This window comes from Alosa alosa, chromosome 16 (assembly GCF_017589495.1).
Source record: "Alosa alosa isolate M-15738 ecotype Scorff River chromosome 16, AALO_Geno_1.1, whole genome shotgun sequence".
NCBI classification, from domain to species: domain Eukaryota; kingdom Metazoa; phylum Chordata; class Actinopteri; order Clupeiformes; family Clupeidae; genus Alosa; species Alosa alosa.
Window position 1 is genome coordinate 22,257,335 of NC_063204.1, and position 16,362 is coordinate 22,273,696.

The following is a 16,362-nucleotide window of genomic DNA, read 5'->3' on the forward strand; positions in this document are numbered from 1 at the left end:
ATAATTGCGACGCCCCAGCTGATCAGGTGCTGGGTCTTGTCGCACTTCCTGCTCTTTGTCTGTGTTGGCTCTGCTGCAGTTCTGTGTGTGGCCTACAGGGGGAGCTCTGCAGAACGGCGTGGGCTAATTGCGCCAGCGATTAGGGCAGGATATAAGCGGGTCCCGGGAGCCTGTTTCTGTTTCGGTCTCTCTCTCTCTTTCTCTCTCTCTGCTTCCGCAGACTGCCGTTCCAGAGTTGCGGGTTGCGGCCGGACGGGCTGCGCCCTGTTCGTTTCTTTTGGTTTTGCACTTCACCTCACTATGCTGACATACACTAGTCTTGCTTTTCTCTTCATTCACTGACTTTTGTACATAGTTCATTTATTTAATAAATATCATCTTAATTTTGAGCAGCGTGTGGTCTCCCCTTTTATGTTATGTTTGCCTTGAGCCGGGCAGGCACAACATAATGAAATCAGGAATACATTTTGATGATGTGTGTAGGTCTTTTCAAAATTATGATTAAACACTGCAGCCTAGGCCTATACATTTTCCTGGATAGAATGGAAACTTAACCAAATGCAGATGATAAAACAAAGTTCTCCCACACAAATTAGGTAGATTAGGATGTGATCGGTTGCCTTTATTTGGTCATTTTATATTACTGCAATTTAAAGCTGCCTGCTTTGCGACTAGCTTTAATTTCCCAACTAACCTGCAGCTACACTAAACTTTAGGATTGCATTGATATAATTGACAGCCTGTAACAACTTGGGAGTTTTGACTAGCCGGCAGCAAGTTTCAAAAACTCGTGGCAGATTTAATGGATTTGCTTTCTCGTCGGTTGTTTGGTATGGATTTTAACCAGGGTTCAACTAAAGGTAGGCTCTAAATTAGGCTACTACATTCCTGCTGCTGATGTGTGTGTGTGTGTGTGGAAGGTGTGTCGTTGCGGCTCCAAAAAGCTCGCGTAGTTTTCAGTCAATTACTATCATTTGGGTGTGTCGTTGCGGCTCCAACAAACTCGCGTAGTTTTCAGTCAATGACTATCATTTGCTGGCGAGAGCTAACATTTTTTTCCAGTTGACATGTAGCCTTGTATTACGGGCTGTGATGTAAACCATGCTCTAATGCACCGCTTGTTACTGAATATGTTCTTGAGTTTAGGCTTTTAAGTTAGGCTAGGCTATCAAGATTAGCCTAGGCCCTATCTTTAATGCACCAGCATAATCATTCCTTGTCCTTGGCATTTAGGCGAGGCTACGTTTCAAAGCCATCAATCGCTAACAAAAGGCAAGCACTGCAAAACATGTAGGCTACTGTATACACTTCATTGAAGTTAGTAAGCGCTTTCAGATATAACCTCCGGAGTATATGAGGAGGTTTGTCAAACGGAGGTCCTACCCTTCGGATGATTCAGATATGATGCTAACCTGCGGACCTAATACTGACGTATGTGTGAACGACATACACGCACATTACAGAATCTCCGTGTGGTTGTCGAGTGAGGGGTGGGGGATTGTAGAGTTCACAAGATGCGAGATATGACGCAGAATATATGCGGCCGCTGCCTGTCACAGCTGCTTTTTATTTACAAAGTGTAGCCTATGCATTATGTAGGCTAAAGAAGAGAAATCTATTGTGCATAGGCTAATACTTGAAGTAGGCTAGTCACGTAAGTGCGCACTTGAAATTGACCTAGCCTACAGTATTTGTATGTGTGCTTCAAATACACACGTTTATCTGTTTTCAACGTTATGTACCAGAATGAGCTATAGAACCCCAAATCTGGGTTGCGTTGGAGAGAGCATGCACAAACTTTATGGTAGGCTACCAGCCAATTCAGTAGGCTAACTCAAGACTTCAAGATCATACAACGTTTTTAAGCAACAAACAAAATACTAACATCAATAACAGGTGAAGTTGTTAATTTGTTCATGGTTTATTTTTTCCAAAAGCATCCTCTCCCTATGTGTCGCATTTACGTAAGGAGTGTGTGTGAGGTGAGGTGATTTAATTGAACTAGAAAATGTAATTTCGATGAAATTACCAGTGCATGAAAATATAAACATACTATATATTAACATAAAATGCCAAACAAACTTTTATTTGGAAACAGTTGGCAGGAGTCATAACTGACAGTTGAAATGGCTGAACAGTTAAATAGTTGAGTAGTTTAAATAGTTAAATTATTTAATAGTGAATTATTGTAGTGAGGACATTTATTTTGAAACAGTTGTGGGCAGAGGAAATAGTAGTCTTAAGAGAGCCAGATTGTATGCTTAAAGCCTGAGACAGAGTATATAGTTTAAAAGATGTTGATGGATAGTTTAATGGGTGGATGAGTGAATGGTTTGAAGAGGATGAATGGATAGAAAGTTGGATGGAATGTGCCTTTTATCCTTGTAGAATGGTGAGACACAGAGAGTTGGCCTAGTTAAGCAGAAAGCAGTTGATACAGGTGCAATCAGTTTAACCGGCCCTTTGATGGGTTCTAGTTGAGCAGCTGGAAGTTGATACAGGTGCAAATCAAGTTAATTAGTCCATTGTGGTGTCCTTTTCAAGACCTAGTTTGAACGAAGTTTCTACGTTAAACGGTTGAAGCTGAATTAGAAGCAGAAATTTGGTGGGAAGAATAATAATAATAATAAGAATACTTCGGATAACAGAACAGTGCATTTTCATGCACTGTAATAATGCATAGCCTAGACATAACGCCAGCCGGCAATACAACTTCACGTTGATGGTCGGTCAGAAGGCACACAGGAAATTTGCCTGAGTAAAATGTACTCAAATTGAAGAAAATTTTACTCTGCGTCAGATAACATTTGGTCCCTCTCTAAAAAGAGTAAAAGTTACTCTTTTGGTAGAGCTGTTTTTCTAGAGTCAATTCTCCTCAATTTAGAGTTAATATTTTACTCTTTGTGGTGCCATTTGATTCAACTCAGTGTCTTAAAATTAACTCTTGTGCCATTTTACTCAGTTCAGAGCTGTAATCAACAATATTGTGAGAAACCGTAAATTTACTCTGCCAAATTTTCCTCACCTTTAGAGATGTTTTATGATCAATTAAGAGTCAAAACTAACTCTAACCAGAGTGATTTTTCAGAATTTTACAATCTGAAAAAATAATGAATAATAGCTAACAGACTTTACTAAATAAAAATCAACAAACTGTATGCCCATGTCTTAGTTTATTTCTCAGGCATTTGTTTTCTTTTTACAATTCAATCATTTATGACTTGGAGAAAAAGAAAATAGTATAAAAATATAAAAAGCACATTATATACATTATAAAACTCCACAGTACAATATCTGTGAAAAGTAGTGACGGACAAAGAACAGAGGAGCAGAGCAATTACATGAAACAATAAGGCACAATAAACAAATCAGAATTACAATCATAGGACGTCAGTATATCAAAAATCTTGTGGTACAAAAGAGTCTGAACATCCAAGACAAATGGTGCCTCAGTAGTATCTTGAGACCTTGAAAGCATGGGTATGTTCATCTAAACAATGTGTTTTCAGAGCAACTGTTACCAAAAGAACTTGCTCATCTTTAATAACAACATTCTGAATTACATGGAACACTGGCATCTCATTATCAGTCCTCACACACACAGCCAACCCAGGCCTGAACACAGCTCCATTGCGTTTAGCCCATTTAACTTTTAAAACCTTAGTCCTAACAGGCACTTCAAACTTTTCAGCCACCTCGACACCAACCTCCATTTCATTCAAGGAGACCATTTTGCCAGGACCCATTTTCAACTCATTTGGATCCAACGACTGCCACAAATAAGCCATCTGGCACTGGTGTTTTTTTGCTAAAGTTTTAGTTATGTTCTTAAAGCTTTTCAGCTGCTTCTTAAAATATTATGTTTGGCCTCATAGCATGCACCATGTATGTAACAGAGGTCCAATTTTCCGAATACATTGTGGATAATGCACCATAAAATGATGCTTTGGCAATAATCTCTTATTGGGAAACAAATGCTTGAACAAACCATGATGCTCTGAAATCAGATGCTTCAGATAAAAGGTCATGCCAAGGGATACAACCGAGGAAAACACTATGCTGACAATCTGAAGCAATAAAATGAATAAGTACCAGTGCTGATCATTAGGATGCACAAGATCTCCAAACATAATTGGCAGATGACGCAACAAACACCAGCTCTGAATGGCATTTAAGCCCAAGTCATTGGAGCTGTCTACCATTTTTAGGCCAGGTGGTTTGTTGTTTTGCTCCATGAAACCATAGTTGAAACTCTGAATTCTCCTGTGTACTTCTGCTGATGTGGTGTAATTTTCAATTAGATGCTGAAAAAGTAATTTCATCTCGTACTGTGCAACGCCCTCCAGTATGTCGTGCATTATATCAACTGAAAAGTTGGTACTGGTGTGAAAATATTGCAACAAATTCAAAGGGCAAGACTTTTTAACTCCCATCACATAAGGTAAACTGGGGTTGATCTGCATTTCCTGGCAGTGCTCAGCATGAAGCTGTTTAGTTCGAACAGATATCTTTGGACTATCTTCACTGAACACTGTCTGAAAGTCCTCCTTCTCTAGTAAGCAAAAGCGGCAACAGTACCTAGCACTAAATGATTCCACAAAACCGAATAAAGAATGAAGACCAAGGTTGTCACCAGTCACTTGTATAATGCTTCCATAGACTGTGTGATCAAATAGAGAAAGCTGAATTCCACTTGTTTCAAGTGTTGAGATATCCTGGACAAGGGGTGCTAGTATTTTACCAAACCCGTATGTTTTGATATCTTGTGCATGAAATAAAGACACCAAATGGATATTCTGTAAACTTGAATTGTACTTGGGAGACACATTTCTGAGGGTAAAATAGATGGCTCCAACTTTATGGATACCTCGTTTTGATCCAATGGGGTTAGCACATTCAAACTCATCAAAAAAAAGCTGTATCTGTACAGTGTGCTCTTGTTTGGAGAAGAGTTCATGATTCTTGAAGAACTCTCCATCCTGTATGTCATACAGGAAGTTCTCTCTTTGTTTAGGGTCTCTGGTTATCATATCTTTCATATTAGGGTGCTGGTAAATAGACTTAAGTGTCTCAAGAATTGGTATATATATACAAATTTATCTTTGACAATAGATTGGCCAAAAGTTCCAGTTGTTCTGTTAAAACGTGTTGCAAAACATGTTCCTAGAACATATTCAACTGGATCAATCTTCCCCCATTTCTCAGAAAAGTAAATGGTTCTCTTACTCTCAGTGTTTAATGGAAGAAAAGGATAAAATGTATTCTCAAAACACTGATCAATTTGAGACTCAACAACGCTTTTTATGGGCTCCTCTAAGACAAGACTACTTTTCAAATTTTCATGCTTTAGATGATCAAGGTCTCTAATCACTTCTTGTACAGTACTAACAACAAAATTAATAGTTTTCTCTGAATTGCCAACAAGTTTAAGTTCTGCCACCAGCTTAGCACAACTGTTGACTATGTGTCTTTCTAGTAGTACAGACTCGGAAGGTACACTCTGATCTGGCAACTCTGGCATGTCTGCCTCCCCTAACGAAATGGAGTTTGTGGAGGTGGAACATTCCCCATCATCAGCACAAAAGTTGTCATTTGCATAACATTGTGTGTGGTACACATGAGAACAGCCTCTATGGGCACATTTTAACTTGAGGCCTTTACCCGAACAAAGTCCATGAACAAGTTTAAAGTGTTTTATAAGTCCATTGGCATTAGCATGCCTCTTTTGACAAATGAAACAAATCATATTGCTTAATGGAGCATTCTTGCTCTTAGCTCAGCCACCCTAGGATTGACTTTGGTCATTTCAACATCTATGTCATAGAGGGTTGTTTGCAAAAAAGTGAACACATTAGTGAGCTCCTGACAATAGGTGGTACCAAAAACATAATGAGCCTTAAAAAGCTCATCGACTGCAGCCAGTGAATTAGAAGACTTGCATGGCAAGGCCTGTTTGTCAACAACAATGAAGTAAGACTGGATCCTACTTTTCTTCGGTCCGGCTGCAAGTAGATATGGCTGGACACTCTGTGTGATGCCCTCCAAATGTCCCTGTATGCTGACACCAGTCTGTGAAAGAAAAAAAAAAAAACAGTCAACCCAAATGTGACCTAATGTCAGCAGGCAACCTGAATAAGGAGTGAGGATTTCTACCACGAACTAACTTACCAGTTTTGTGTGACAAAATAGCCGTGCTTTAAATGAGGTAAATGACCTGGAAACTATTACAAACATTTCCAATGACATGAAAGCATTACACGTTGGAATACAAATCAAATCTTTGTTACAGGAAGGAAATCTTTTTTTTCCAGGAAGCAAGGAAATGAAGAGTACAATGTTCAAAAACTTCAAAAGGACTTAAGCATCATTAAACGTAAGTGTTTAGTCTGTGCTATAGCTTCACCTTGATGAATTTCACTAGGCAATCACAGGCTTGTCGAGCCGAAATCTTCCCTGGTCTTTTGCGCCCTTGACTCGAAGGTGGTAGAAGGTGGACCAGCAAGAGAATGGAAGACATGTCACTGTCCCAACCTGGAGAAATAGAAAACAAAATGAACTGGTCTAAGACCCCAGTAATCTCCTTTGCCTACATTTAAAGTTAAGGAATAGCATTTTCAAACAAACTTTAGCCACTCATCAATAACACATTGATTTAGGTTCCTCATTTGTCTACAATTCCGGTAATGACTTTTATGTGAAATGTCTTTCGGCATAGCCATTATAGTTACCTTCTTCAATTTCAGTAGCTACAGCATTCTGGACGAGGTCTTGGAGCTCCCCAGTCTGTGTCAGGCCACGACTCTGTGCAATGACCTTTGGTTTTATGTTGGTGGACCATTTCTCCAACAGCTTTGCAGAAGTTGAGTTACCAAAAAGTAGTGTAAAATCCTGCTCAATCTACAAAAAAGACAGAATAGAAACAAGTTATGGATTACTGCAAAGATACAGCACTGAATTTAAAATTTGTATGTCTACTGTAAGACTCACCAGGCCAGGTATGTCCATGAATCGTGGGAAAATGGTTAGAATATCAGATGACTTGTCAGGATCATGCAAAATCTTCTGACGATAGACCAGGGTAAACCTCATCTTTTCCTTCACCACAGATTCATCAGCTGTGTGCTTCATCAGAGCTATTGCTTCCTGACACTGGCGTTCATCACTCAACCAGTTATCTTCTTTGTAAGGATCTCTGTCCACGGTTGGCCCGCCTGAAATCACAAAAAATATGAAGCAACAGTGCTTTGGTACTGTTCTTTCCAGAGAACAGTGTACTCACAAAACTACAAGTGGGTTGGATAAAACATGAAAATCATGTGTATGCAGTCATTTAAACCTTGCTTTGCTCTATGAAAAATATTAACCGAATAGAAAAATCATAAAACAATACACCACAATCACAATATGACTTGATAGAATTTTGACTAGTCTCACCTGGATTAATCTTCCTCTAAATGAGTGTAACAAGAATATAATATACAACAAGCTAAGCGTTCTTTTGAAACCACAACAAAATGTTTAAAACAAGGCCGGAACACAAGTTAATAAAAGCAATAAGCAACATCAAATAAGGCACCTGTTTGTGATTGTCGTGGGCGCTTAAGTCGTCCATCTGATGCTTCTTTCTGCAGCGTTTTAATTCTCCATGCCAAATAGCCACTTCCATCTTCTGCATTGTAATAATGCTCCTATGATTACCATAACAAATGGACAAAGGGTAGTTACACACTGCAAATGCCATATTGGTTAAGCTTTATAGAGTCAAGGGGGGAAAAAATGAAAAAAGATGACAATTACATAACCAAGCTTGCTCCTGGGGTCGGCCAAATAGGGGAAGAGGGAGATGATCCCCTTTGCGTAGTCTTCCTTCAAACGCCGAGGTGGGCTTGTTCTACACACACACACACACACACACACACACACACACACACACACACACACACACACACACACACACACACACACTAGAACCCAGAGCATCATAACCATCGGTTTACAAATCACTGTACTACCTACTTACCCATGTTCATTTGTCATATGAGCAACCAAGATCTTCACCATGTCACGTCTTCTGCTATCTGACAAACACTTCGTTCGAGCATATTCATTCATGATCTTGTCGCCTCCTGGGCTTCCTTTTAAGATGTTTTCGACCATCTAGGCATAATGTCCAATATTAAGAAGATGCAAGAGATTGACAAATGACAATGAATTACAAAACCCAAATGTCTTCGCTATTGTAAGGACCTGTAGATGCAATTCAAAAGCAAGACTGATGAACTTTACTTGGGCATGACAACGTTCCTCCATTCGTTTTTCTTCACTTGGACTTCTGGTCAATATCACAGTGTCATCAGACCCAGAAGTTGTCTCAGCACCAGCAAGGGAGTCTGAACTAAAATAATCTGTGATACAGAATCAAGTCAATGGTCTTACATTTAAATACCATGTTAGCAGCATGCTACCAAACGACTATCAATAGACAGATAACAATGGTAAGTATAAAATGAAAAAGGAACACAAAAAGGCACATTTACATTCAAAAGTTGTCTCTGACAACAATTTCCAGGACACCAACATCTGGCTGCATCATCAAATATTCAAATGCTTCCTGATCAACCTCTGTCTTTGAGTCATCAAAGACTTTAAAATCCATTGTAGGAAGGTCAAATTTCCTGGCAACTTAAGGCAGACAAATCGTTTGAAACATGACATAACCACAGCCATATTTTGTGTCCATATATTTTGTAAATATGAATGTGATTATTACAAATATTAAGTTCTCACCACATTCCAAAAATGCTTCAAATGTAAATGTTGTTGGAGAAAAAACATATTTCTTGTGGTCTTTGAACTTCACTTTAACAACATTGCGGTTTTCCATCCTGGGGGGGGGGATAAAAGGATCAACACTCTTAGACAAAATGCTGCAGTCATTAATGCAAAAAGTAACTTTTAATTGTGGCTTTCTTAAAATATGGTGCTCTCTTCTGGATGGTCATCCAGAACATCGGAGTGGGTTAAGGGAATAGCGCCACGTTAACTTCACTCTATTCAGAGTCAAGTACATGCGGTGCCCAGTACAAAGCACGTTAGCATGCCTGAAAAAAGCTCATGCCTTCTGCTGTCAATTGGCGTCCTTGCAACATAAAGCCAACCAATATTATTATAAGTAAAAAAGTATATTTTGAACATTAATGTGATTATGGGCCTATGTACTATGGCCTTTCCTCATCAACTACATCACAGTTGGTTACGGTAGCGCACCACTTCACTCTATTTAGAGTCACTTACATGTGGTGTCCAAAACATGGCAAATATGGGAGCTAACGTTACCTAGCTCTTGACCACGGTTATTTGACGTTCATGTACCGTTCAACAATCCTACACCTTTGTCTAGAGAGACTAAATATAGTTATCTTATCCACTACACCTGCCACACTGACGAGCAGATCATTCCGGAAAAAATATGTAACGTTAACTTAGCTGCTAGCAGGAACATCACCCAATGCTAAGCTACGTTTGCTATAACTAAAACAGCCATATTTCTTAGTTAGCTAGTCTTAAAGCAATTAAAGCCTCACAAAGTATCTATGAATGAACGAGTATGAGGAATTTCTTTTTGATGACATTTCTATATGATGAATTTTCTACGTTAACACTTAAGTTATTCCTGTTCAGCACAAAATGTAAACCACAGTTACCTTAATGGTAGACTTGTGTCTATGTTAAAACGAGAATCACTGGGGCAACAAGGAAAGTCTATGCGAATTTGTATAAACACCAAACACATAATATGAAAGTGAAAACTGAGAGATTGGAAGACTACTTACTTTTTAACGTCTTGCAAAATCGTCTTTTCCAAATCCACTTCAACTGCAGTGATGATGAACAGTATGGCGGACAAACGAAACTTAACTTCTTTGACAAGCCCCGCCTATTGATCAGTTACTCTGTGACTTTGCTCTTTCTCTTACTCAAAATGTTACTCTCCAAACTCATTATAGAGCCAAATGTACTCTCTTTGAGGAAAATGGTCTTAACTCTGGAAAAAATGCTCAGTCATTTTTCCTGTGCAGCTTGCCATAACTTCGCACCGTAACTTCAATCGAGTGTTCAGTAGCAGTGTGAAAGGAAGGCATAAAGGTCTTACAGTTTCCCTAGGCTTTGGTTAAAAAAAACATAATCTTATTTCTCCCAAAAAAACAACCGTTGAAACTTGATGTTTGTCTACATGATAAAACGCAATTGTCCTAATAATGACAAAAACCCATTTTCGCCAAAATCGCCCTTGTGCGGCAGTATATATATATATATATATATATATATATATATATATATATATATATATATATATATATATATATATATATATATATATAATAAAATAAAATACATACTAAAAAGTCAGTACACCAAATAAGTAATTGTGAAAATAAAATATGTAGATCTTGCAGTTTGGTCTTTTCATGTAGCCTTGGCAACTAGCCATCTAGTATAGGCCTGAATAATCAGTCCCTCCAGGAATTTGCGATGTTGCGAACGCAACGAATTAACGCAAATTCTGCAAATCCTCATGAATTCTGGGCGACCTCGCAATTTTGTCCAAACACCGCAACTTTTCCGCAAATTTGACCAATCATGGTTTCCCCGTGAAATTTCACCTACCACAACAGTCCCTCGTGCAGAATATTAAGTCAGATGCCACACTCACTTCTGCAGACACCAGAGACTGCCCTATGTTCACTCCTCTGCAGTTTTAATGACAATAAATAGAAGGCTAACGTTAATGATCTGCTTTACTTGTGCATCTCTCAACCTGGTGTTGCTAACCTACCTAGGCTATTAAAGTAATTAAGGCCTACTTTTACTGACATTTGAGTAGGCTACAGTATGCAACCCATTGGCAAATGTTTACACCTGGAGATGTCTTTTAGCTCGTGTTATGTTTGCTAGCTTGTGGGCTCAGTTGTGTAGTGCTACCAAAATCATAGAAATTAATAACATTGCAAAATTTACATCCAAGAATGCTTTCATTCGAATTATTTTTTAACATTTATTTTAACTAATGACATAGAAACATTTTCCATCCACATATCGTGTGCACTATGCAAAAGTTATTTCTACCACAGTGAGATGCAAACCTTCAATCCACTTAGAAATGTAATTACTACTCTCGTCCTTGAAGTGGTTCAATTAGGCGTTTGTAATAACATTATAGAAAAGTGTAGTCTAATTTTAAATCAATATAAAATTACTAGATACTTAGTTGGCTATTAGTAATTATGCAAGTCACAGAATATGAATTATTACAAATATATGAACTTGAATTACAACATATATGAATGTATTGAAACATGACATGATGCCATCTTTTTAAGGGGCTGTCTTTTTTGGACAGTTCTACGAAAGGTTATACTGCTTTGTGAATTACCCCAGTCAAAGTATTTACACAAATAAAGTAGGCCTACCTTGATTTTCTTTAACCCTTACTATTTACCTTTCCTTTACCCTTTTTAATAAGCATCAAGATGATCAGTGTGATTTTCGTCTTACTAACCTTAATTGCCCTCAATTAAAAAATAATAATAATAAAAAAAAAAATCGCAACTATTTTTGCAATTTTCACTTCCTCCCGCAATTTCTTCGCAACAAACAGCTAAAAACACCGCAACTTCCATCGCAATTTTTTAGAAAAGTTGTCGTGAAATCAGGCATTTTAGATCGCAACAATCTCAAAAAATCCTCGCGAAATCCTGGAGGGACTGAATAATGCACATGAATTGACACTAGTTTTGCAATCATTTAACCCACCATGGGCAATGCTGCACTGTTACAAACAGTGCAGCATGCAAGACTAGGCCTATCATTATTTTTTACTCTTATAAACAAGGGTACACTTTGAAATGGGTCTTACATTTTCCTTTTTGGGGGGCACTGGTGCCACTGCTCCGGGTTAGTGTGTGCTTCACCTCACTGTGTGCTCTGTGTGTTCACTAATTCACGGATGGGATAAATGCAGAGACTAAATTCCTTGTATACACAAGTATACTTGGCATATAAATCTGATTTACATTTACATTTTTTTACAAAAGAATGTTTGTTATGAAATGTTTGTTATGCTACGTGACGTGATATTATCTGTGCCCGTGTCCATCAAGCACTAATGTGAATGCATTTGTGTTTGCAGGCAGATTGCTCCTGCTGCTTTGCCTTGCCTAAATTAAGTGTATAGTTTTGCCTTTCTTTATATTTTCTTTTCTTTCTTTGCCGTGACCTCCGTCTAGTGCCCCACCCCCCTCCGACTGATGTATTGGCTGTTCCAGTAGTTTACATTGTCCTGTTAAGATTCTGCCCAGCTGTATACTCTACCTGTCCTGTTAGTAGGCTAATAATGACCTCCTCATCCTTGTCCCCCTTCTCCAGAATACTAGAGCAGCTGCTCATAAGAGAGGTTCCTGGATCCGCCTTTGCGCACTCAATGGTGTTTTATGCCCCCAACATCGTCTTTCAGGCAGCGCTGCCACCGCTGACTTAAAGGCACCTAAACCTAACCCCAACCCTAACCTTAACCCATGCAAACAACGTTGGGCATAAAACACCAAGAAACCCTTTGCGCACTGCACCGCGTATTGTAGTGGTAAACTGCACCTCACAATATTGATTGAATCACTTGCTTGTTGTGTGTGTGTGTGTGTGTGTGTGTGTGTGTGCATTTGACTGTAGGCACCAGAGTCCAGAGCACGGTTGGTGAACTTCACGCTTATCCCGGACAGGTAACCAACTTTGACAGCGAATCAGTATTGTCCTGTTACATTGTTAATGATATTGTCCCTGGTAGCAACCAATACCAGTCCTGGTCTCCCCTTTAGGCCAGTCCTTTCCGTTTGCACCCATTGTGCCTCTATCATGACAGTGTGGCTCTTTTAATTATATTATTGCCTAATAAAGTATTGTTATTTTTCTACTGAAAGCACGTCTCAGTCTAGTTCATCTTGGGTGTATTTCTATGAACCTGCTTGCCTGAGATTAGGTATTCAGCAGTTAATGTGCATATCTTGGTGTGAGAGGCACCAGGTGGCATACTGTAGTCAAGAACCTTTAAACCTAGATCAACAGTTGCAAAGGGTAGTCTTCTTTGCTCCCAGTGTACAAGTACGATGTTCCAATCACTCAGGTCTTCGACAGATAGGCCTTCACCATTACCTGTTGCAATATATCTGTGTGCATTCCTACATTACGTCTATTTCTTTGATAACATTATTTGCTAGCACGTAACAAACCTGCTATTATTATTATTAGGACTCAACACTATTCAGTGGTATTGTATTATATGCGTGGGCTTTAATTAGCGCATTTCGGGTAGCCTATCCTACATCTGGGCAATAGTTCCAGATTTCACTTCACCTTTTGTTTTATCCACAAGACGAGGACTGTCGGCAAAGAACTATGTTGACATTGGCTGCGCACTCACTCACTCAGAGCTGCCTGCTTGACATGCCCACTTCCCTAGATGCGTGCATGGAGCATGGAGAGTGGGAGCAGGCACAGAACGTAACTATTTTAATAAAGTGTCGATATGTTTTCTTTTTATTATGATCTTTACCTTTTTGACTATATTGCCATTCTATGCCTTTTTTGTTATTATTGTTTGGTTTTGCTTATGTAAAGCACAATGAATGACCTCTGTATGAAATGCGCTATATTAATAAACTTGACTTGATAGCCTATACCGCGGAACCGCGGTAATTTCTTGCTTTCCCACTGCGGTAAGAAAACATCCATACTGTCCTAGCCCTATTGTACTGTCTTTATTATGTGTTCTTGCCCATATCTGCCTGGCTTGTGATTTGCTGTGGTTTTTGCCCTTTTTGGGGTTTATGTGAATACTGTTTACTGTATATCAATTCTTGGATGTAATAAAAGATTGCTATTTTTGGACTCACGCCTCAATTGCTTCATAATCACGAACCTGTGTTACCTGGTAGACCTTTATGTTGTTAACTCCTAACTATTAGGCCTAATTGGTGGACTATTCCTGTGGTGAAAGTCCTCAGGAGGCGTAGTCGGTTATTATCACAGTTTAATTTATATTACCCTCCTTGCCACACATGGACAGTGCAGATAAGAGAACGTATATGCCCCTTGCAGAAATACAGAAAAAGTATTAGGTGACACCCTAGACTCACGTCAAACCACTGACTTCGGGAAAACCTTCCCTCGAGGGCACATGGTAAGGAAGACGGAAGGGCACTATATATCATTTTACTGGGATTTGTTCCTTTCCATTGCAATGGCACTTTATAGTGCCGCAATGCTATCTTAGAGGGCACACTTTTTTTCTTCCATCAGAAAGGCACCTGTAGGGAACCTCAGGTTTATTGATATTGTAAGGGCACCTATCACATATTTTCCACTGCAGAGACATCCATTAGGAAACTTCCCTAAATTGATGCAAGTAGGGACACCCTTTACTTCACTGCATCACATTTTACTATAAACCATGGAATGAGCTCCCACTACATAAGATTGGCTCCTTCTTTGCCTATTTTTAAATCACATCTTAAAACTTACTTTTAGTCTCTGGCTTTTAACTCAGTATAAGTGCTTACTCAATGTATTTTATTTTCTATTTTGTACTGTTTGTCTTTTACATAACTTACTGATATGTTTGTTTGTACCACCCCCCCTGCTCTTGTGTGTTGATCATTCATTATCTGTCTATCAGGTTTCTCAACCTTTTTTTATTGTACAGCACTTTGGTCACTGACTTCCTTTCACAGAACAACCTTCTGGATCCAAATCAGTCTGGGTTCAAAAGCGGCCACTCTACCGCGGCTCTGCTGCTGTCTGTAACAGAAGCCTTAAAAGAAGCCAGGGCGACATTTCGGTCATCAGTACTCATTCTGCTTGACTTATCGGCTGCCTTTGACACGGTTAATCACCCATTATCCTTCTCTCTATACTCGCTGACATGGGAATCTCGGTTCTGCTCTCTCCTGGTTTGAATCCTACCTCACAGGGGCCTTCGTTTAGCATTATCATGGCTGGGTCAGCTATCCGCACCTCACCATCTCACCACAGGGGTCCCCAGGGCTCAGCGCTGGGCCCCCTCCTCTTTGCTATCTACACCACCTCCTTGGGACAGATTATCCGTTCACACGGCTTCTCCTTACCACTGCTATGCAGGCGACACACAGCTCTATCTGTCCTTTCCACCCTGATGACCCCTGGTTTCAGCACGGATCTCGGATTGCCTTTCAGACATAGCTACATGGATGAAGGCACACCACCTCCAGCTGAACCTCTCAAAGACTGAACTGCTGGTCATCCCAGCTAAACCTACCATACACCACGACATCAACATCAAATTTGACTCCCCTGTCTGTTTCACCGACCAGGATTGCAAGAAATCTAGGAGTTGTTCTTGACAACCAACTAAACTTCTCAGATCATGTTGCCTCAGTCGCCCGGTCATGCCGTTTTGCACTCTACAACATCACGGAAAATCAGGACTTACTTGACTCAAGATGCTACCCAACTTCTGGTTCAGGCAATAGTCATCTCACGACTCGACTACTACAATGCCCTCCTGACAGGTCTCCCCAGCCTGCGCAGTGAAACCACTTCAGATGATCCAGAACGCAGGCGGCGCCTGGTCTACAACCAACCCAAAGGGCACATGTTACCCCGCTGCTCATCCAGCTACACTGGCTACCTATGGTGGCCCGCATCAAATTCAAGTCTCTAACGCTTGCCTACAAAGTAGTCTCGGTTCTGCTCCCACCTACTTGAATGCCCCCACATACAGACTTACACTACCTCCAGACCGCTCGCGCTCCTCTGACCCGAACGGCGTCTAGCTCTACCCGGTGCGCTCAAGCCAATCCAAACTTTTTCTCATCTGTTGTTCCTCGTTGGTGGGAACACTGCCAGTTCCTACAAGGGCAGGGACATCCTTTTCCACTTTCAAAAAACTCCTGAAGACCCAGCTCTTTAGAGAACATCTACTCTCATAGCAACACTTACAACAAGTCTTACTGATCCTAGCCGCCGTTTAAACTGACAAGTAACTGTTAAAACAGCACTCACCGGCCCCACGACTTATTCTTACTGTACTCTAATGTTTTTTTAAACTGTCCTAAAATTGTGAGAATTGTTCCAAAACATACTGTTTACCATGTTGTTAGTCGCTTTGGTTAAAAAGCGTCAGCCAAATGTAATGTAATGTAATGTAATGGTCAACTGGTGTTGTGTTTAAAGTGCTTTATAAATAAACATGACTTGACTTGACATTTTATCCACTAGAGGAGCACCTATGTTGGCACTTCTTTATGCTATCTTTATACTTCACATGTAGTA

The 16,362-nt window shown here is 39.8% G+C and overlaps 1 protein-coding gene and 1 long non-coding RNA gene across 2 annotated transcripts; both read right to left on the bottom strand.

Annotated features, from left to right (window-relative positions):
- Window positions 1-5,090: 5,090 nt before the first annotated feature.
- LOC125309177 lies at window positions 5,091-8,401 on the bottom strand. The gene is made up of 8 exons (XM_048265905.1): window positions 8,287-8,401; window positions 8,021-8,157; window positions 7,798-7,891; window positions 7,577-7,688; window positions 6,988-7,211; window positions 6,729-6,897; window positions 6,404-6,531; window positions 5,091-6,069 (listed from the first exon to the last, which is right to left on the bottom strand). The coding sequence occupies exons 1-8, from the start codon at window positions 8,308-8,310 to the stop codon at window positions 5,752-5,754; spliced, it is 1,206 nt and encodes a 401-aa protein (XP_048121862.1). The 5' UTR covers window positions 8,311-8,401; the 3' UTR covers window positions 5,091-5,751.
- A 163-nt stretch (window positions 8,402-8,564) lies between these two features.
- LOC125309180 lies at window positions 8,565-10,072 on the bottom strand. Its single transcript, XR_007196081.1, has 3 exons — window positions 9,834-10,072; window positions 8,788-8,885; window positions 8,565-8,682 (listed from the first exon to the last, which is right to left on the bottom strand). It is a non-coding gene; the product is annotated as an uncharacterized LOC125309180 (long non-coding RNA).
- Window positions 10,073-16,362: the final 6,290 nt, after the last annotated feature.

Coding starts and splice junctions, on each gene's coding strand:
- LOC125309177 (XM_048265905.1), bottom strand. CDS start 8,310: ATGGAGGAACGTTGTCATGCCCAA. Junction 6,898..6,987: donor TCATGGACATACCTGGCCTG/GTGAGTCTTACA, acceptor TCTTTTTTGTAG/ATTGAGCAGGATTTTACACT. Junction 6,070..6,403: donor GCCTAGTGAAATTCATCAAG/GTGAAGCTATAG, acceptor TTTCTTTCACAG/ACTGGTGTCAGCATACAGGG.